This window comes from Hemitrygon akajei, unplaced genomic scaffold, assembly GCF_048418815.1.
Source record: "Hemitrygon akajei unplaced genomic scaffold, sHemAka1.3 Scf000093, whole genome shotgun sequence".
Taxonomy (NCBI): domain Eukaryota; kingdom Metazoa; phylum Chordata; class Chondrichthyes; order Myliobatiformes; family Dasyatidae; genus Hemitrygon; species Hemitrygon akajei.
In genome coordinates, this window is record NW_027331979.1 from 608,995 (window position 1) to 631,268 (window position 22,274).

Here is a 22,274-nt window from a genome sequence, read left to right on the forward strand (position 1 = left end):
GAACACCTGGTCAGGTCCTGAGGAATTATTCACCCTAATTTTCCTCAGGACAGCAAATGCCCTTCTGTAATCTTTGAGCAGTGGCCCTTCGGATAGATCAGAATTTGGAGTGGACATAATTCACTCAAGAAACCAGAATGCCAGAACAGTTTCTGAAAGAATCTGGAGGTCGTGTTGGAAAGACCCCAGACAAAGTCAGGAATCAGTAGGTTGAGTATGGTGTGACTTGTGTCCTGAGCTGCATATATTTCAATGCCAGAAGGTATCGTAGGAAAGGTCGATGAGCTCAGGGTATGGATAAACATCTGGAATTATTTCCTGGCCCAGGTTATGCATTACGAACCAGAGGGCAGGCTGTGCCTTACGAACCTGTTTGATTTCCTTGAGGATGTAACAAGACACATTGATGAAGTTAAAGCAGTGAATGTAGTGTAAATGGATTTCAGTAAGGCATTTGATAAGAAACTCCAGTCGCTGTTGCCCTGCCATCATCCCTGCTTTTGTCTGCTTAATCTCTCAACCTTTCTGTGTGCTGGGATTAATGCTGTCCATCCTCAGGGTATGGCAGTGTACTGCATACGTTAATTCAAAATGGCGTCTTTGTCTGTTAAAAGTAAAACTGCTTCTTTGTTATGATAACTGGAGAGAGTGTTGTCTGGCAGAGCATTCTCGAAGTTTCTCGCAGTCTGTTTAGGTTTATAATTGCGGATTGTATTCATTTGCTAACCAAAGGGGTTGGATGTCATTTTTTCCATGTGGGTCGCTGGAGGGGCAGGACAGGGAAAGTACTCACTCCAGGGGGCGACCCGTGCAGTGGGCTGGGAGTGGCGCCGTCCCGGGAGAGGAGGAGCGGCGGGCAGCATGTGCTTTAACTGTGGGAAAGAGAGGCATTTCAGGCCAAAGGTGTGTTATAGCTGTAGCTAGAGCTATAGCTGTGAAGAGGAGGGACACTTCCTTTCAATCCGGTGAGATTGTGAAAGACAAGGCGTCCCGCGGAGCAGCATTTGAGAAAGGGGGTGCCTTCCAAGGGCTGGACCCGGAGTGTAAACAAGGGACAGTGTGGTGTAAGCAGGCAAGGCCTAATGTGATCCAACCAGGGGAGGTTGTATTCATGATGGGGACCCAAGATTCGCCGGAGTGCCGGCGGGCGAAGCCCTGTTAGTAGACACCCCAGACGATCTTGAGGGGGAGACACGATTTCCAGCGGGGGCGCTGGTGAGGCCTGAGGTGCAGAAGCCAGCGGTGGTGCATGCGAGGCGGATGGCTGTAATTGTCAGGAACACTACGGCAAGAGAAATCGCCATTAAGAGAGGGATGCCGCTGGCACATTTATTCCTGTTGACAGTAATGTTTGGCACACCAGTGAGGGCCACTAAAAGGGTAGGATTTGAACACTAAAGGGAGCTGACCGCTGAGGCTTTTAACTTCGGGGATTCTCCTGTATTGCTGGAGTGGAAACGCAGTCTGGTGCAGAAGATGTTGAAGTTGGAAGCTGTTTTTTCTCGGGGGGGAGTTTGATGTGGGCGACTCCAACAGCACCCGCCACACCATCAGGGTGACGGAGGACACCCCGTTCAGAGAGAGGTTACGGCGACTGGCACCAGCAGATGTTGAAGATGTGCGGCAGCACTTGTGGAAGTTCAAGGAGGCTTGAATCATATCTGAATCACAAAGTCCCTAAGCGTCCCCAATGGTGGTGGCAAGGAAGAAGAATGGGAGGGTGCGACAACAGTGGCGAAGGAATTATGGGAAAGTATTTTGTTCATTATGGCCTCCCCCGGCGGATCCATAGTGATCAGGGACCGGACTTATCTATGAATTACTGACCATGCTTGGGGCTGAGAAATCCAGGACAACTCCTTATCACCAGCAGGGTGATCCTCAGCCAGGGAGGTTTATTCGGACACTGTTGGATATGATCAGGACGCTGGAGATTGGACAGAAAAGTAACTGGAGTCGATATTTTGGACAGTTGGTTCACTGTTGCAATTGTACTCGCAATGACGCTACAGAGTACTAGCCTTATTATCTGATCTGAGATGAAGAGGGAGCCCAGTGAGAAAGAGGGTGGGGGTCCAACAGGAATGTCCCCCATGGTGTCTGAGGCGGAAGGGTCGGCAGAAGGGGTACGGAGATCTCAAAGAAGAAGCCACACCCTCCCCCCCCCCCCCCCCCCGGAGCGGTTGACATATGCAGTGCCAGGAGAACCGAGTGTGATCTCTACCGCCCTGGGCAGTTATGTTGTTGCTTTGTGCACCTGGGTTGGGTTTTGTGCGTTGCAAGAAGCTTTGGGGAACTCTGGTAATGTCATGATGGCATGATTTTTCTTTTGTTGGTGAGAGAATGTACTGCGTATGATGATCAAAATTGCTTCTTTTCTAAAAGTAAAGCTGTTTCTTTGTTATGCTAACTGGAGAGAGTGTTGTTTTGCTGAGCATTCTCGAAGATTCTTGCAGTTTGTTTAGATTTAGAATTGCTGATAACGGGATGTATTCATTTGTTAACCAATGGGGTTGGATGTCATTTTTTCTTGTGGGTCTGAGAACGGGGTTTTCGCCATCTTTTGGGAGAGTGGGAAGAAGACGCCGAAGAAGGTGGACGTGTGCCGCACTACCTGGTCGATCACCTTGGGTGGTCCCAGGTGTGGGGTTGTGGAGGTCGGAGGACAGCGAAAGGCGATCGAAAGGTTCAATGGTTGAGTTCCAATGATGTGCACTAAATTGACTGAACTCTGATAAGTTTGGCGCCTTTTACTTTATTTTCTTTTCCTTCATATATACTGTATTGTTAGTAATCATTTAGTTGTAGTAAAATCTTTAAAGTATATTCCATAACTGTATTTGATGTGAGTTGCATTGGCTTGGGTTCCACAGCACCTGCGTATACAGGAGGTGGGGTTGGCGAGTGGCTGGAAGTTTCCCCTCGACATGTACCAGCCTGTTGCGTAAGGGTTACAGTAGTGACATGAAGGTATATGGAATGTCTGATGTGAGAACGGTGAGTGTCTTGTAATGAGTCGGGGAGCGGGCTGTGCTTAGACAACGAGGACTTGTTACTGGAGAGTTTATCAGTCTGGTGTCAGTCATTGTTGACAGATGGTCTCCAAACTAAATGTTGATTCTTTTCCTCTTCCTGCAGATGAAGATTAACTGACTCAGCATTCCTGTGTTTTCTGCTATAGTTTTAGATTTCCAGCATCTGCAGTTCTGTTTTTATTGTCGGCTGTTCTCTTCAGTTTCATTTCATCCCAAATGGGTGGTCAATTGTCTGTTCCTCTGTTCCCATCATGCACACTGTTTATTACAGATCCAGCATCTGTACCAACCCTGCATCTAGAGGGGACAACTCCTGAGCCAAGTGATGATTTTTCCACGATCACGGACACAGAGACAAGCTCAGGTATTAGTTGTGGCGTTGTGTTTTAAACAAACTCCTTTCTGAAATCATCATCCATCAGATTCAACTAGAATCAAGGAGAGTGTGGGATTGACTGAGGGGAGAATGGTGATAGGGTGACCAAGTAGAGGGGTAATCGAAGGACTGAGGAGAGCAGGGTGTGGGTGGACCTTAATGGTGTGGGAAGACCGAGGGGAGGGGTGAGTTGAATTTAATTGAATTTAATTTATTTCTTTATTTTATACATCCTTCACATACATGAGGAGTAAACATCTTTGCATTATGTGTCCATCTGAATGTACAATGGGCATTTCTTAGTAATTTATAATAAATTGTATGTACCACGAACATACAATTGTATCAGGATGAATTAATTAGTCGTAGTGGCCTGGTGGAAGAAGCTGTCATGGAGCCTGTTGGTCCTGGCTTTAATGCTGTGCTAACAATTCCGATGGGATCAGCTGGAACAGTTAGGGGTTGAGGTGACTCGGGTCCCCAATGATGGCTTGGCCCATTTCTACACACCTGTCACTGTAAATGCACGGAGTAGTGGGACGTTCACGTCGACAGATGCACTTCACTGTCCACACCACTCTCTGCAGAGTCCTGCAATCGAGGGAAGTACAGATCCCATACCAGGCAATGATGCAAACAGTCAGGATGCTCTTAATTGTGACCCTGTAGAAAGTTCTTAAGATTCGGGGACATGTCAAACTTCTTCAACCATCTGAGGTGAAAGCGGTGCTGTTGTGCTTTTCTTTTTACTGCTCAGCAGGTATGTACAGACCACGTGATGTCCGTGGTTATGCGTGCACTGAGGAATTTGAAGTTGTTCACCTTTTCAATCCCAGATCCATTGATGTCAATAGGGGAGCCTCTCTCTGTTCCTCCTGTAGTCCACAATCAGCTCCTTTGTTTCTGTGACATTGAGGGAGAGATTGTTTTCTTGATACCACTATGTCAGTGTGACAACTTCTTCTCTGTAGGCTACCTCCTTATTATTTGAAATGTTATATTCCCTTGTTTCCTGCTGGTAGGAAATTCTGTCTCTCAGTTCGCACAGATTGTTTTCCAGGGACTGCATGTTAGCCAGCAGTATGCTACGGAGCGGCGGCCGATTGGCACGCCATCGCAACATCACCAGGATGACGCTGCTTCTCTCTGGCCTTCAGTGCCGCTTCTGTGATAGCGATGAGTAATAAATGAGCCTTGGCCATGGATCGTGTAAGCAGGGTCCCCAGTGTAGAAAAGGCGGCGCATTGTGGGAAAATGCCATCTTCCCGATGTTCAGAAGAGTCAGCTCGTCATATTTGATGTGACTACCTGCTTCTTGAACAAGAAATGCAAAGGAAATTGCAGAAATTATCATACACTTAATGTTGGTAAGGAGCCCACAACACACCAGCCGTACCCAGTGCCATCTTATAATACTTGGGTGAGGGAGGAAGCAATGTGTTGAGGGAATGAGTAAGGGTAGAGTAAGATACCGAAGAAAGACATATGATCGAGGGATTGTAGGGGTGATGGAGAAACTGATGGGAGAAGAGTGATGGAGCAACAAAAAGAGTGAGATAGGCGACATGGATAGTGAGGACAGAGGGTTGTGATCAGGCCAAAAAGTTGTGAGAGTGACGAAGGTGTGAGTGATGAGGAAGCAAGTAAAAGAGTGTTGCATGTCAGCACTGACCAATGGGAATGGAGACAATTATGTAGATTTCCAATGAGCTTGGGGTGGGGGAGTACAACTGGGCCTGGTAAATGTGTGAATGGGATAAACAGAAGATCGTGCATTGAGATAAACTGGAAGTGAAATGAATATACAGATGCTCTGATTAATTGAGTGACTGCAGTAGACAGGGTCATATCTGAGGATCCCTGGATGTTGCATCCTCAAGGATTGTTCTAGAGTGAACGATGATCAGGCAAGGAGTATCTCAGAGTGGGAATGGAAGGAATTGTCAAAGTGTCCTGGATGGAATGATGGAGCTGATTTGGACAGAATGATTTAAGGTTATGATCGACATGTTGGAAGTGTTTTTCCCTTAGTCTTGTCCCATTACAAGGTCATTCAATACTTCCTCTCCTACACTCACCATGTGGGCCTGATTTAAAACAGATTCAGGATCCCTTGGAAAATTACAAATGTCACTCCACTCTTCAAGAATGTAGAGAGGTAGAAGGAAGGAAATGTTAGACCAGTTATTCTGACTTCAGTTTTTGGGAAGATGTTGGATGCCCAAATGGGTGGTTAATTGTCTGTTCCTCAATTCCCACCATGTCCCCCTGTTTATTACAGATCCAATATGTGTACCAACTCCACAACCCAAAGGGACAAGTGCTGAGCCAAGCAATGATTTGTCCACGATCACGGATCCAGATTCAAGATCAGGTATCAGTTCTGGGGATGTGTTTTACACAGACTCCTCTCTGAAATTATCATCGAAGTTATTCAACCAGAATTAAGTGACTGAATGAGGTGACGTGGGTGACGAAATGACTGAGGGAGATAGGTGACGGAGAGAACGAGGAGGGTGGTTGATGGAATGAATGATGCTGATGGGTGACGGAATGACTGAGGGAGATGGGTGATGGAGAGGCCGAGGGTGATGGGTGAAGAGGGACTTTGCTGATGGAGTGACCGTGAGATGGGTGATGGAACGGCCGAGGGAGACATGTGACAGAGGAAAGTGGAAACCTGGAATAGTGCTACATAATGGGTCTGACCAATTGGAACAGAGACATATACCTAGGTATTCCAAGCAGTGGGATGGTGGAGGCCTTTCAGCCTGGTATGTGGGTGAGCAGTGTGACCAGAAGTTTGGTCATTCAGCTAAACATGAAGTGAAATGAATGTAAAGATGCAGGGAATGTAAAGTATAGAGCGTCAGATATGACTATCACTGGATGTTGTATCCTCGAGAATTGTTCAGAGTGACGGACGTAGACTCAAGGTGGGTTTGGAGGGAAATGTCAAAGAGGGATCTAGCCATCACTTCAAAAGATGGAGGTGGTTTGTTTCCTATGACTTATGACAGCTGAGTGGACCTCTCATTGGAGAAGCATGGGGAATACAGTGAATGGTGATTGGGTGAGTGGTGTATAACCTCACACTGCGGCTGTGATGGGCATTTGCTAGTATGATGGATGGTTGGTTTCGATGATTCCTGCAGTTTCTCCTATCACAAGAGAGCTCAATATTTCCTCTCTCCACACTCACCATGTATCCCTGACTTAAAAGGGATTCAGTGTCTCTGGGGAACAGTAGGGTACAGAGCAGGTCTTTGCCAAAAATCCCATAGCAATCCAAAACACTGTTGTCAGTGGCAGGTTTTGTAGAAAATTAGCCTCCTGCTTGTCTTTCTCCATGGTGAATGCCTGTGTGACCATAACTGGAGAGAGGTTTATTGGGAAACTGAAAGGTCTGAATGTAGATAAGTCACCTGAACTAGATAGTGTACCCCTAGTGTTCCAGAAGAGGTGGCAAAGAGACTGTGGAGGCTTTTGGAATGATCTTTCAAGAATCATTAGATTCTGGAATGGTTCCGGAAGACTGGAGAATTTTCAATATCACCCACTTTTCAAGAAGGCAGAGAGGTTGAAGAAAGGATGTTGGAGACCCCATTGTCTGTTCCTCTGTTCCCAACATGTACCCCTGTTACTTTCAGATCCAGCATCTGTACCAACTCCACAACCCGAGGGGACAAACCCTGAGCCAGGCGATGATTTGTCCATGATCACAGACTCAGATTCAAGCTCAGGTATCAGTTGTGGGGATCTGTTTCAAATGGAATCCTCTCTGACATTATCGTCCAAGGGATTCAACCAGAATCCAGGGACTGACTAATGGAAGATGGGAGACAGAACAGCCGAGGGAGATAGGAAATCGACACAAACCTGTAGGTTTTCCATGCGGAGTGGGGGTGGGGGATGTCACTGGGCCTGGTGTGTGGGTGAGCGGGAAGAAGGTCGTGCATTCAGACAAACATAAATTGTTTGGGGATAATTGAGCGGCCGTAACAGACAGGGTCAATTCTGAGTACCCATTGTTGTTCCATAAGAGAATTGTTCTGAAGTGGCTGATGTACAGGAAAGGAGTGACTCAGAGTGGGAATGGAGAAATTGTCAAAGAGGGTTCTGAACATCTTTTGGAAAGTTGGAAGTGATATGTTTAGGACTTCTTAGGACAGCTGAGCAGACATTGGAGGAGCATGTGGAATGGTCGGAAGAGTTCTGGATAAATTTATATGGCTGCTGTGCTGGGCATTTGCTTTTAAGATGGAAGGAAGTTTTCGGTGATTCCTGTTGTCTCCCCTATCACGAGCGAGCTCAATACTTCCTCTCCTAAGTTCATAATGTGTTTCTGATTTAAAACAGATTCACAGTCACTTGGGTGCATTAGGGTACAGAGCAGGTCTCTGTCATCAAACCCATAAATAACTACAGGTACATCAGTCAGTGTTAGGAGTTGTCGAAATCAATCCTCATAGAAGTCTCTATGGTGGAGATTCGACTGGTCTGTGTTACCAGAACTAGAGAGAGAAGATTCTTAGGAAACTAAAAGGTCAGAATGTGAATGAGATGGTGTGGCCCCCAGAGATCTATAACTATAGGCTAGTTGTTCTGATCTCAGTGATTGGAAAGATGTTGGAGTCCAATATTGGTGGCCAATTGTTCCTCTGTTCCTACCATGTACCACTTTTTATTACAGATGCAGCATCAGAACAAACTCCGCAACCAGAGGAGACAACTGCTGAGACAGGCAATGATTTGTCCATGATCACGGACCCAGACACAAGCTCAGGTATCAGTTGTGGGGATGTGTTTTACGCAGCCTCATCTCTGAAACTAGCATTGAAGGGATTCTACCAGAATCAAGAGACTGACTGAGGGGAGATGGGTGACAGAGTGACTGCAAGAGTCACGGAGGGAGAAGGGCGGGTGACCGAGCCAGATGGGCGACGGAGTGACTGAGTGGAGAGGGGTGAGGAAACAACTAACATTGTTACATAACGGGTCTGAATAATTGGAAAGGACAGAAATATCAAGTTATTCTGAGCTGTGGGTTTGGTGGAGACCAGTGGGCCTGGTATATGGGTGAGCAGGATGACCAGAAGATCATACATTCATATAAACAAGAAGTGAAATGAATGTACAGATACAGGGGTAATTGAGTTACATAGCACAGAGGGTCAGAAATGAGTATCCCTGGATGTGGCTTCCTTGAGAATTGTTCCGAGTGATGGACATACAGACAAGGGGTGAATCAGGGTGGGTATGGAGGGAATTGTCCAAAAGAGTTCTAGCTGTCACTCGTAAAGCTGGAGATAATTTGTTTGAGACAACATAGGAGAGCTGATCGAACGTCTCACTGGAGGAGCATGTGGAAAGCAGGTGGTTGAGTGAGTGGTGTATAACCTCACATTGTGGCTGTGATGGGATTTGCTGGTACAGTGGAAGGATGGCTTTGATTCCTGTAGTATCTCCTATCACAAGCGAGCTCAGTAATTCCTCTCCTGCACTTACCGTGGGTCCCTGATTTGCAACAGACTTAGGGTCTTTTGGAAACAGTCGGCTATAGAGCAGGTCTTCCCCACAATCCCATAAACATCTACAAGTACATTTGTCAGTGTTAGGGATTGTAGAAATGGAGTCTCGCAAGTCTCCATAGTGGTATTTTCAATGCCTGTGTTATCATAACTGGAGAGAATTGGGAAATAATTGGGAAAATAAAAGGTCTGAATGTAGATAAGTCATCTGAACTGGATAGTGTACACCTGGACTTCTGGAAGAGGTGGCTAATAGATTGTGGAGGTATTTGGAATTGTCTTTCAAGAATCATTAGTTTCTGAAATGGTTCCAGAAGACTGGAAAATTACAAAATGTCACACCACTCTTCAACAAGGTAGAGAGGTAGAAGAAAGGAAACTATAGGTCATTTATTCTGACCTCAGCCGTTGGAAAGAATTTGGATTCCCAACTGGGTGGTCAATTGTCTGTTCCTCTGTTCCCAGCATGTATCCCTGTTTATTACAGATGAAGCATCTATAACAACTCCACAAACTGAGGGGACAACTCCTGAGTCAAGTGATGATTTGACCACGGTTATGGACACAGATACAAGCTCAGGTATCAGTTGTTGTGATGTGTTTTACAGAGACTCTTCACTGAAATTTTCATCTAATTTATTCAACCAGAATCAAGCGACTGCCTGAGGGGAGATGGGTGATAGAGGGTCCGAGGGATATGGGTGACGATGTGGCAGAGGGGGATGTGTGACGGAGTGACAGAGGGAAAAGGGGAGCTGAGTAGCTGAGAGAGCTGTGTGATGGAGGTGCTGAGAACAGAGTGGTGTTTGAGGGCCAAGAAAATGTGGGATTGACCGAGAGGAGAGTGTTAGGGAAGCAAGTAAAATAATGTGGCCTGACTGGTCTGACCAACATGAATGGACACAAATATCTAGGACTTCTGAGCAGTGGATGTTGCTGAGGCCACTGGGACTCGTCTGTGGAACAGCAGGATGAACAGAAGGTCATATGTTTTGAGAAATCTGAAGTGAAATGAATGTATAGATGCTGGGGATATTTGAGTGACTGTAGCATACAGGGTCAGATCTGAGTATGCCTGGATATTACGTCTAAGAGAATTGTTCTGGAGTGTCTGATGTACAGGCAGGATTGACTCTCACTGTGAGGGGAGGGAATTGTCAAAGAGCCATCTAATAGAAAGATGGAGGTGATTTGTTATGGACAACTTAGTTCAGCTGAGCGGCCCACTCACGCGAGGCGGATGTGGAATTCAGTGACTGGTGGATCGATGAGTGATGTATAAACTTACATGTTGGAGCAAAATTTGTCCTGTGATGGCATGACTGAATGTTGATTTTGGTGATTCCTGTAGGTCATTACATTACAAACTTGCTCAATACTTCATCTGCGACATTCAACTTGTGTCCCTGATTTAAAACACATCCATCTTCTCTTGGAAACAGTAGGGTACAAAGTATGTCTTTGTCCACAGTCCCATAACCACATACAAGCACATAGTCAGTGGTAGGGTACTAGCCATTGAGGCTCTCCTGTATGACTGTGTTGGAAATTTGTATGTCTGTGTTTCCATAACAAGAGAAGATGTTCTTGGGAAAAAGGAAATTCTTAATGTAGACGGCTCACCTGGACCATACTGTGTACACCCAGGAGTTCTAGAAGAGGTGGCTGAAAAGATTGTGGAGGTATTAGTAATGATCTTTCAACAATAACTAGATTCTATACAGTATATTTCTGGAAGACAAGAAAATTTCAGATATCGCTCCACTCTTGAAGAAGGTAGTGAGGCAGAAAGAAGAAAACTATCGGCCTGTTATACTAATCTCAGTGGCTGGAAGCTATTGGAGTTTCAAACCTGTGGTCTATTGTCTGTTCCTTTGTACCCACTATGTACCCCTGTTTATTACAGATCCAACAACTGTACCAACTCCACAACCCAAGGGGACAACTCCTAAGCCAAGTGATGATTTGTCCACGATCACGGACCCAGATACAAGAACAGGTATCAGTTGTGGGGACACGTTTTACACAGACTTCCCGCTAAGGTTATCATCCAATGGATTCGACCAGAATCAAGCGACTGACTGAGGGGAGATGAGTGATGGAGCAATCAAGGGAGATTGCTAATAGAGTACTGAGGGAGATGGGTGATGGATGAGCCGAGGGAGCTGAGTGATGCCACGGCCGAGGGAGATGGGCGACGGAGCAGCTGATGGAGACAGGTGGCCAAGGGAGACGGGAGACGGGTGACGTAGCGGCCAAGGCAGATCGCTGATGGAAGTGCTGAGGACAGAGGGGTGCGGCTGGACTGAGAAGTTGTGTGAGAGACTGAGTGGTGAGAAGTGATGAAGCAAGTAAAAGAGTGGGACTGACCAATGGGAATGGACACAAATATCACGGCATTCTGAGCAGTGGATGTTGGGGAGACCACTGGGACTTGTACGTGGATCTGTGGGATGAACATGACATGAAATGAATGTACAGATGCTGGGGATAAATGAGTATTCAGGGTGTAGCTTTCACTGCCAGATCCCAGTGTTCTTGAATGTTACATCCTGAATATTGTTCTGGAGTGTCTGATGTAGAGGCAAGGATTGACTCAGAGTGGGAATGGAGGGAATTGTCAAAGAGCCATCTGGTAGAAAGATGGACGTGATTTATTATGGATGTCTTAGTTCAGCTGAGCAGCCCTCTCATGCGAGGAGGATGTGGAATTCAGCGACTGGTGGTTGCGTGAGTACTGTATAACCTTACATGGTGGAGCATGGCTTGGCATGATGGAATGCTGATATTGGTGATTCCTGTTGGTTGACCCATCGCAAACTCGCTCAACATTTCCTCTCCAACACACCCCATGTTTCCCTGATTTAAAACACATACAACATTTCTGGGAACAGTAGGCTACGGACTATGACTTTGTCCACAATCCCATAACCATTTACAATCACATTGTCCGTGGTCGGGGTGGTACATATTGAGGCTGTCCAATGTCTCTGTGGTGGAGATTTGAATGCCTGTGTTTCCATAACAAGAGATCGAGTTTCTGGGAAACAAAGTTCTGAATGCAGACAAGTCACCTGGACCATATTGTGTACACCCCTGAGTTCTAGAAGAGGTGGCTGAAAAAATTGTAGAGGCATTTGTAATGATCTTTCATGAATTACTATAAGTTATATATGTTTCTGGAAACAAGAAAATTACAGATGTTGCTTCACTGTTGAAGAAGGTAGTGAGACAGAAAGAAGGAAACTATCGGCCTGTTATCCTGATTTCCGTGGTTGGGAAGATGTTGGAGTCCAAAACCGGTGGTGTATTGTCTGTTCCTTTGTTCTCACCGTGTAGCCCTGTTTATTACAGATACGACATCTGTACCAACTCCACAAACCCAGGGGACAACTCCTGAGTCAAACAATGATTTGTCCACGATCATGGACCTGGAGACAAGCTCAGGTATCAGTTGTGGGGACACGTTTTACATAGAATCCTCTCTGACATTATCATCCAATGGATTGAACCAGAATCAAGGGACTGACTAAATGGACATAGTTGATGGATGGATGGAGAGAGATTGATGATAGAGTCACCGTGGAAGCTGGGTGATGGACGGGCTGAGGGAGCTGAGTGACGCAGCGAGTGAGGGCGACGCAGGGGCCGCAGAAGGGTGATGTAGGTCCCGAGTACAGAGGGGTGTAGGAGAGGCCGAGGGGAGAGTGGGGAGGAAGCAAGTTAAAGCGTGGTGCATGGCATGTCTGAACAAGTGGAATGGACAGAATTATCTCAGTGTTCTGAGCAGTGGGATTCAAGTAGAATTATGGACTGACTGTTCGGTCTCAGAGCGGCCGACGGAGATGGGTGTCAGTGTTCCTGAAGGAGGTGGGTGAACGAGTGGCTGAGGGAGATAGGTGCCAGGAGTGCTGAAGCCAGAGGTGTTGTGTGGGCCAAGAAGATGTGGGAGAGACTGAGGAGAGAGTGGTGAGGAAGCAAGTAAAAGAGTGCTGCATGACGTGTCTGACCAATTGGAATGGACACAGATATCTAGGTATACTGAGCAGTGGGTGTTGGGGAGGCCAATGGGACTGGTGTTGGATGTGGAACTGCAGGATGAACAGAAGGTCATGTGTTGTGAGAAACATGTAGTGACATGAATGTACAGATTCTGTTGATGACTGAGTGACAGTAGCATACAGGGTCAGTCCCAATATTCCTGGATGTTACAGCCTTGAGAATTGTTCTGGAGTGTCTGACACATAGGGAAGTATGGACTCAAAGTAGGAATAGAGGAATTTTCAAAGAGACATCGAGTAGAAAGATGGAGGTTATTAGTTATGGACAGCTTAGTTCAGCTGAGCGGACCTCTCAAGCATGGAGGATATGGAATTCGGTGACTGGTGGTTGGGTGAGTGCTGTATAAACTTACATGGAGTGGATCGGCTTGTGATGGTCTGATGGAATGCTGATTTTGGAGATACCTGTAGTCTAGTCCCATCACAAACTTATTCAATACTTCCTATCCAACTCTCATCATGTGTCCCTGAAAGAGACACATTCAATGTATTTTGGGAACAGAACGGTACAGAGTATGACTTTGTCCACAACCCCATAACCATCTGCAAGTCCATTGTCAGTGGTAGGGGTGGTAGAAATGGAGTTCTAAAAGAAGTGGCCAAAAAGATTACGGAGGCATTAGTAATAATCCTTCAAGAATGACTAGATTTTATATGTTTCTGGAAGACAAGAAAATTACACATATCGCACCACTCTTGAAGAAGGTAGTGAGTCAGAAAAAGGGAAATTATCGGCCTGTTATACTAATCTCAGTGTTTGGGAGGATGTTGGAGTCCCAGACTGGTGACCTATTACCTGTTCCTTTGTACTCACCATGTACCCCTGTTTATTACAGATCCAACATCTGTACCAACTCCACAACCCAAGGGGACAACACCTGAGCCAAGTGATGATTTGTCCACGATCACGGACCCAGATACAAGCTCAGGTATCAGTTGTGGGGATGTGTTTTACAGAGACTCCTCTCTGCAATTATTGTTCAACAGATTCAACCAGCATCAAGCAACTAAATGAGAGGAGATGGGTAACGGATGGCACAAGGGAGCTGGGCGACGGAGTGGCCGTGGGAGCTAGGCGACAGAGTGGCCGAGGGAGCTGGGTAACGGAGTGGCCATGGGAGCTAGGCGACAGAGTGGCCGAGGGAGCTGGGTGACGGAGTGGCCGATGGAGCTGGGTGACAGAGTGGCCGAGCGGGCTGGGTAACGGAGTGGATGAAGGGGTATGGCTGACAGAGTGGCCGAGGGAGACAGGTGTAAGGGTTACTGAAACAGGTCAGTGAACGAGTGGCTGAGGGAGATAGGTGATGGGGTGCTGAGGACAGAGGAGTGTGGAAAGGTCCTGTAGGTGTGGGAGTGACCAAAGGTAGAGTGCTGAGGAAGCAAGTAAAAGCATACATGGTCATATTCCAGCATTCCTGGATGTTAAATGGTTGAGAATTGTTCTGGAGTGTCTCACATATAGGGAAGAATTGACTCAGAGTAGGAATGGAGGGACTTGTCAGAGCCATCTAGTAGAAAGATGGACATGATTAACTATGGACAACTTAGTTCAGCTGAGCGGACCTCTCATTGTTGGAGGATGTGGAATTCAGTGACTGGTGCTTGAGTGAGTGCTGTATAAACTTACATGGTGGAGTGCGATAGGCTTGTGATGGTCTGATGGAATGCTGATTTTGGAGATTCCTGTAGTCTAGTCCCATCACAAACTTATTCAATACTTCCTATCCAACTCTCATCATGTGTCCCTGAAAGAGACACATTCAATGTCTTTTGGGAACAGTACAGTACAGACTGTGACTTTGTGCACAGCCCCATAACCATGTGGAAGTCAGTGGTAGGGGTAGTAGAAATGGAGGATCTCCCATGTCTCTGCGGTGGTAATTTGAATGTCTGTGCTTCTATAACAACAGAGGAGCTTCTTGGGAAACAAAGAACCGAATGTAGACAAGTCACCTGGACCAGATAGTGTACACGCAAGAGGTCTAGAAGAGGTGGCTGAAAAGATTGTGGAGGCATTAGTGATAATCCTTCAAGAATGACTAGATTTTATATGTTTCTGGAAGACAAGAAAATTATACATATCGCCCCACTCTTGAAGAAGGTAGTGAGTCAGAAACAAGGAAACTATCGGCCTGTTACACTAACCTCAGTGTTTGGGAGGATGTTGGAGTCCCAGACTGGTGGTCTGTTACCTGTTCCTTTGTACCCACCATGTACCCCTGTTTATTACAGATCCAACATCTGTACCAACTCCACAACCCAAGGGGACATCACCTGAGCCAAGTGATGATTTGTCCACGATCACTGACCCAGATACAAGCTCAGGTACCAGTTGTGGGGATGTTTTTTACGCAGACTACACTCTGAAATTATCATCCAATGGATTCGACCAGAATCAAGGGACTGACTGAATGGACATGGGTGATGGACGGATCAGGGCAGAGGGTTAACGTAGCTGCCGAAGGACACATTGCCGTAGCGTCCAAGGGAAACTGGTGACTGTGCGGCCGAGGGTGTTGGGTGTCAGTGCGCCCGAGGGATATTGGTATCGGAGTGGATGAGGGAGACATGTGTTGGAGTGTCCGAGAGACCCGTGTGTCGGAGCAGCCGAGGGAGATCGGTGACGGTGCAGCCGAGGGGGACGGGCGACAGACTAACCAAGGACAGAGGGGTGTTGGATGGCTCAAGTGGTGTGTGAGAGACCGAGGGGAGAGTGTTGAGAGAGCAAAAAATCTCTTGGATGATGGTTCTGAACAATGGGGATGGGCTTGGGGTTTGCCATGCGCAGCGGGGATTGTATCGGTCACTGTGCCTGGCATATGTGTCCGTGGGAGGATTGACTGTAACATACAGATGTGCCTTTGTTGGTAAGTTGGAAGTCTAGTTGTGGTGATTCCGGTAGGCTCGTCCCATCAGAAGCTAGCACAGTACATCGTCTCCAACACATAGTGTCTCTTGCGAGCAGTAGGGTACAGAGCATGACCTTGTCCACATTCGCATAAACATCTGGAACGGCATTGTCTGTGGTTTGGTGGTTGAAATGGATCCTTTTGCAAATTGCAATGGTGGAGCTTTATCTGGACTGTGTTACCATAATGAGAGAGGAGATTCCTAGGAAACTGAAAGGTCTGAATGTCGATGAGACATCTGAATGAGATGATGTACGCCCAGAGTTCTGGAAGAGCGGGCTGAAGAGATTGTGGAAGGATTGGTTATGATATTTCAAGAATCATTAGATTCTGTATTGGGTCTGGATGTGAAAAATTACTAATTTAACTCCATTCTTCGAGAAGGCAGAGACGCAGAAGGAAGAATACTACAGGCTAGTTATTATGGCCTCAGGGTCCAGATGTTGGATTACCAACGGGATGGGCTATTGTCTGTTCCTCTATTCTAACCACGTGCCTGTTTATTACTGATTCAGCATCTGATCCAACTCCACAACCCAAGGGGACAACTCCCGAGCCAAGCGATGATTTCTCCACAATCAATAACCCAGAAACAAGCTCAGGTATCAGTTGTGGGGATGTGTTTTACAGAGACTCCTCTCTGCAATTATTGTTCAACAGATAAAACCAGCATCAAGCAACTAAATGAGAGGAGATGGGTAATGGATGGCACAAGGGAGATGGGTGATGGAGTGGCAGAGTGGGATGAGTGATGGAGTGGCAGATTCGGATGGGTGACAGAGTTGCTGAAGGGTATGGCTGACAGAGTGGCCAAGGGAGATGGTTGTAAGGGTTCCTGAAGCAGATGAGTGCACTAGTGGCTGAGGGAGGTAGGTGATGAGGTGCTGATGACAGAGGAGTGTGGAAAGGTCCAGAAGGTGTCGGAGTGACCAAAGGTAGAGTGCTGAGGAAGCAAGTAAAAGAGTGTTGCATGACGGGTCTGACCAATTGGAATGGACACAAACATCTAGGTGTACTGAGCAGTGTGTGTTGTGGAGGCCACTGGGACTGGTACGTGGAACTGCGGGATGGACTGAAGGTCATGCATTGTGATAAACATGAAGTGAAGTGAATGTACAGATGCTGGGGATAGTTGTGTGACCATAGCATACATAGTCAGATCCCAGCATTCCTGGATGTTACATCCTGGAGAATTGTTCTGGGGTGTCTGACATACAGGCAAGGATTGACTCAGAACGGGAATAGGGGGAATTGTGAAACAGCCATCTCGTAGAAAGCTGGAGGTGATTTGCAATGGACGACATAGTTCAGCTGAGGGGACCTCTCATGCGAGGGGCAAGTGGAATGCAGTGATTTCTGATTGGGTGAGTGGTGTATAAGCTTACATGGTGGAACACAATGGACTTGCGATAGCATGATTGAAGGTTGATTGTGGTTATTCCTGTAGTCTCGTTCCATCACCGGCTCATACTATGCATCCTCTCCAACACTCACTATACATCCATCATTTAAAACACGTTCAGGGACTCTTAAGAGCAATCGGTACAGAGCGCAACCTAGTCCACTGTCCCAGAAACATCAACATGCACTTTGTTAGTGGTATGGGTTGTAGATCTTTCAAGAATCATTACAAATCCCTCCACAATCTCTTCAGCCTACTGTTCCAGAACACTGGTGGTGCACAATCTCATTCAGATGTCTCATTCTGGAATCATTCTGGGTGAGTGGAAAATTACGATTGTAACTCCACTCTTCAAGAAGGTAGAGAGGCAGAAGGAAAGATACTACAGGCCAGTTTTTCTAGCCTCAGTGACTGGGAGATGTTGGAGTCCCCACTGGATGGTCAATTGTCTGTTCTGTTCCCACTATGTGGCCCTGTTTATTACAGATTTAGCATCTGTACCAACTCCACAACCTGAGGGGACAACTCCTGAGCCTGGCGATGATTTGTCCGTGATCAAGTGCCCAGAAACAATCTCAGGTATCAGTTATAGGGATGTGTTTTACAGAGACTCCTCCCTGCAGTTCGCATTCAACAGACTCAACCAGCATCAAGTGACTGACTGAGAGGAGAAGGGTGACGGAGTGGTCAAGGAGGATGTGTGTCAGTGAGTTGAGGGGTTTGGATGATGGAGTGATCCAGGGAGATGTTTGAGGGGGTTGCCATGGGAGATTGGTGTGTGGTGTGTGGGAAGGCCAAATAGGTGTGGGAGGGCCAAAAAGGTATGGGAAAGACCAAGCCAGAGGGGTGTGGAAATGAGTAAAAGTGTTGCATGTTGGGCCGGATCAATTAGAGTGGACACAAATATCTAGGTATTGTGTGCAGTGACTGTTTGGAGGCCATTTGCTCTGGTACGTGGCACAACAGGTTGAAGGAAAGTGCATGTGCTCTGATAAACATGAAGTGTTTCTGAAGAATGTGCAGATGTTGGTGATAATTGAGTGACCGTAGCTTTCAGGGTCAGATCTGAGTTTCCCTGGATGTTGCATCCTAGGCAAATGGTCTGGAGTGTCTGACGTATTCGGAAGATCGGACTTAGATTGGGAATGGAGTAATTATCAAAGAGGCTTTGACCCAATTGGTAGAATGTTGGAGGTGATTTGTTTGGGATGACTTAGGATCTGTCATGGGAGGAAGATGCGGACTGCAGAGACTGGTGGTTGGATGAGTGTTGTAAATCCGTACATGTCCAGGCCTGATGGGCATACGATGGTACGATAGAAGGCTGGTTGTGGTGATTCCTATAGTCTCTTCCCATCACAATCTAGCACAATACACCCTCTCCTAAACTCAGCATGTGTCTCTGATTTAAAACACATTCATGGTCTCTTGGGAACAGTAGGGTACAGACCAATAATTTGTCCACAATCCCAGAACCATCTACAAGCACATTTGTCAGTGGTAGCTGTTTTAGATATGGACCCTCACCCAAGTCTCTGTGGTGAAGCAATGGCTGGTCTGTGGGATGAAGGGAATAATATCCCAGGTTACACAACCTCTCCTTATAACTTAGGTACTGAAATTCAGGCAAGTGTCTTGTGAATATATTATAACAAGTGTCTTGTCTTGTGAATATATTATAACAGTCTTTCTGATTTGGTGACATGTTTCCTAAAACTGATGAATGAAGCTGCATGTCTGGTATTCTGAGTGCAGCCTCATCACTGCCTCATAGCACCACAACATAACTTGTCACTTTCTATAGTTAATGCCCTGACTAATGAAGGGCAGCATAGTATGCATTAACAAGAACAGGTGAACCACCCAGCCAACTGAATGTACTGTATTTGAGGAAATGTCCATTCTTGAAAAGAAAAAATATGGAAACCTGTTCACACTGCATGGAAGCTCACTAGAAGAGAGTCTAATATCAAATAATTTTGTATTTTTAAAGCTCCGTAGACCTGATAACTGTTTTTTCCTCACAAGAGCTCAGAGCTGAATGAGCTATAGTGATTAATCTGAACATCCATCTGCTGCTGTTTACACATTCAGGAATTCTGCAGAAAGAGGGGACATCTCATTGAAACCCTTCAAATTGTGAAAGACTCTAAGAAGTAGATGTGTAGAGGATGTTTCCTCTGATGGGGGAGTCTAAGACCAGTGGACACAGCCTCAGAATAGAGGGATGTCCACTTAGAACATAGATTAAGAGGAATTGCTTTAGGCACAGAATGGTAAATCTGTGGGACAGTTGCTACAGGTGGCTGAGGATGTCAAGTCATTGGGCATAGTTAAGGTAATGGTTGGTCACGGCATGAAGGGAGAAGCCAGAAGACTGTGTCTGAGAGAGAACTGTGTCAGCCATAATGAAATGGTGGGGCAGAAAATGGGCCAAATGTCTTTATTCTGCTCCTATATCTTATGGTCGTATAGGAGCATAATTAGGCCATTTGGCCTACCATGCGTACTCCCCATTCCATAGCTCTAAACTTCGCTCTTTGCCTACTTCCCTGTAACCTTTGACACTGGAATAATCAAGCAAATATTAGCCTCCTTTCCAAATGACTTGGCTTCCACAGCTGTCCACGGCAATGAGTTCCACAGAAACTCCCACCCGCAGGTTGAAAAAAATCCTCCTTATTTGATGTTATTTATTTATTGTTTATTTAGCGATATTGAGCAGAGGAGGCTCTTTCAGACTTTTGAGCCACGCTGCCCCAGCCACCACCGACAAACCTGATTAACCCTAAACTAATCATGGGACAATTTACAATGACCAATTGACCAACCTGGTGTGTGTTTGGACTCCGGGAGAAATCCTGATAACCCAGGGAAAACCCATGCATTTTGCATGGAGACATACCAAATGGAACCAGAATTGATCTCCAAACTCCAGAATGCTCTATGCTGTAATAGTGTCGTGCTCACCACTACGATACTGTTGTGCCCATCTCTGTTCTAAATGGACCTTCCTCAAGTCAGATGCTTCAAAGGCCATTACTAATGCTTCCTCAACCCCTTAGGCTGCTTGTTTCAGATCCCTCTGGGTGTAGACCAACTGGATCAGGTGAATTATCTACTTTCAGGCATTTTCTGTCCAAGAAACTTCTTGAATTTATGGCATTCTGCTTCTGTCTGCCACAGTGAAGGCTGACACAAAATAATTATTTTGTTTGGCACCTTTTTTTCCTCCCACATTACTACCTCCCAGTGTCAGTTTCCAACAGTCCGATGCCTACCCTCATTTCTCGTTTCCTCTTTATATGTCTAAAACCTCTGAGAATTTTTAAAATATTATTTGATAGCTTTCCTTCATATTTCATCTTCTTTCTTATGTTTTTTTAGTTGCCTTCTGTTGGTTTTCAAAACTTCCTAATCATGTATCTTACCACTAACTTCTTCATCTTTGGGGTTTCTATCTTTGCCTTCAAAATTGCCTCCAGAAACTCTTACCATTGTTTTTTTCTCTCTTATTTCACGTCTTAATAAGCTGGTAAGGAAGGCGGGCTCTGTCGTGGGCAAAGTACTGGAGGGTTTAACATCGGTAGCTGAGCGAAGGGCGCTGAGTAGGCTACGGTCAATTATGGATAACTCTGAACATCCTCTACATAGCACCATCCAGAGACAGAGAAGCAGTTTCAGCGACAGGTTACTATCGATGCAATGCTCCTCAGACAGGATGAAGAGGTCAATACTCCCCAATGCCATTAGGCTTTACAATTCTACCGCCAGGACTTAAGAACTTTTTAAAAGCTATTATTAATGGTTTTTGAGATAGTGATTTAGATGCATATCATATTTTTTACTGAGTTAAGTATTGTATGTAATTAGTTTTGCTACAACAAGTGTATGGGACATTGGAAAAAAAGTTGAATTTCCCCATGGGGATGAATAAAGTATCTATCTATCTATCTATCTATCTATCTATCTATCTATCTATCTATCTATCTATCTATCTATCTATCTATCTATCTATCTATCTATCTATCTATCTATCTATCTATCTATCTATCTATCTATCTATCTATCTATCTATCTATCTATCTATCTAATGTCCCTTTCCAATCAAAATTTACCAGCTCCTCTCTCATGCCTCTGTAATTCCCTTTAATCCACTGAAATATGGATGCATCTGACTTCATTCTACCTCTGAACCTGTAGGGTGAATTCTTTCATATTATGAACAGTGCGCCCTAAGAATCTATTACCCTCAGCCAACCATGCATCTGTACCATACCCCTATTCCTGCCTTGACTAACGTGACACTGGGAGTAGACCAGAGAAGTCTTGCTCTTCTGACTCTTCCATAACTCCCTATACTCACTGTGCAGCCCCTCTTTGCCATTTCTACCCATGCTACAGGTGCCGATGTGCACCATGGGCTCTGGCTGCTCATTCTGTCTCAAGAATATTTTGCAGTCTCTCTGCGACATCTTTGACCCTAGCACCTTGCAGGCAACATACCATCCTGGCATTTCCTTCTCAGCCGGAGAATCTGCTGTCAGTCCTCTGAACTACTACGTATTCTTCCACTATCGCTCAACTTGAATTTACCCTTACCGTCTGAGCCTTAAAGTCGGCCATATTGCCACGACCTGGTGGATGCTATTGTGCTTTGATAGGTCATCCCCCCAGCAGTGTCCAATGAGTCTACTTGCTGAGTGGAGTGATCACCGGGGAACCCTGCGCTAACTGCTTACACCCCGTAGTTCTCCAGGTGATCAGCATATTACTCTCTGGAGCCTGCAATCTGGGTGTGAATACTTCAGTAAAAGATTCATCCATGAAGTATTTAGGCTCCAGGACATTCTGAGTATGTCCAGTTCAATTTCCCTGATCTCCTCAGTCAGGAGCTGAAGTTGGCCGTCCTGCAGATGTAGTCATCAGGGAGACTCTTGGGTACCCGAAGATCCCATAT

General features: G+C 45.8%; 1 protein-coding gene across 1 annotated transcript in view; it reads left to right on the forward strand.

Moving 5' to 3' along the window:
- Positions 1-4,595, forward strand: part of LOC140722926 (uncharacterized) — a 36,638-nt gene extending 32,043 nt beyond the window's left edge. The window contains exons 10-12 of the mRNA XM_073037557.1: positions 1,098-1,380; positions 2,874-2,944; positions 4,472-4,595. Coding sequence (XP_072893658.1) covers positions 1,098-1,380; positions 2,874-2,944; positions 4,472-4,595 — 478 coding nt within the window. The remainder of the gene's footprint in view (positions 1-1,097; positions 1,381-2,873; positions 2,945-4,471) is intronic.
- Positions 4,596-22,274: the final 17,679 nt, after the last annotated feature.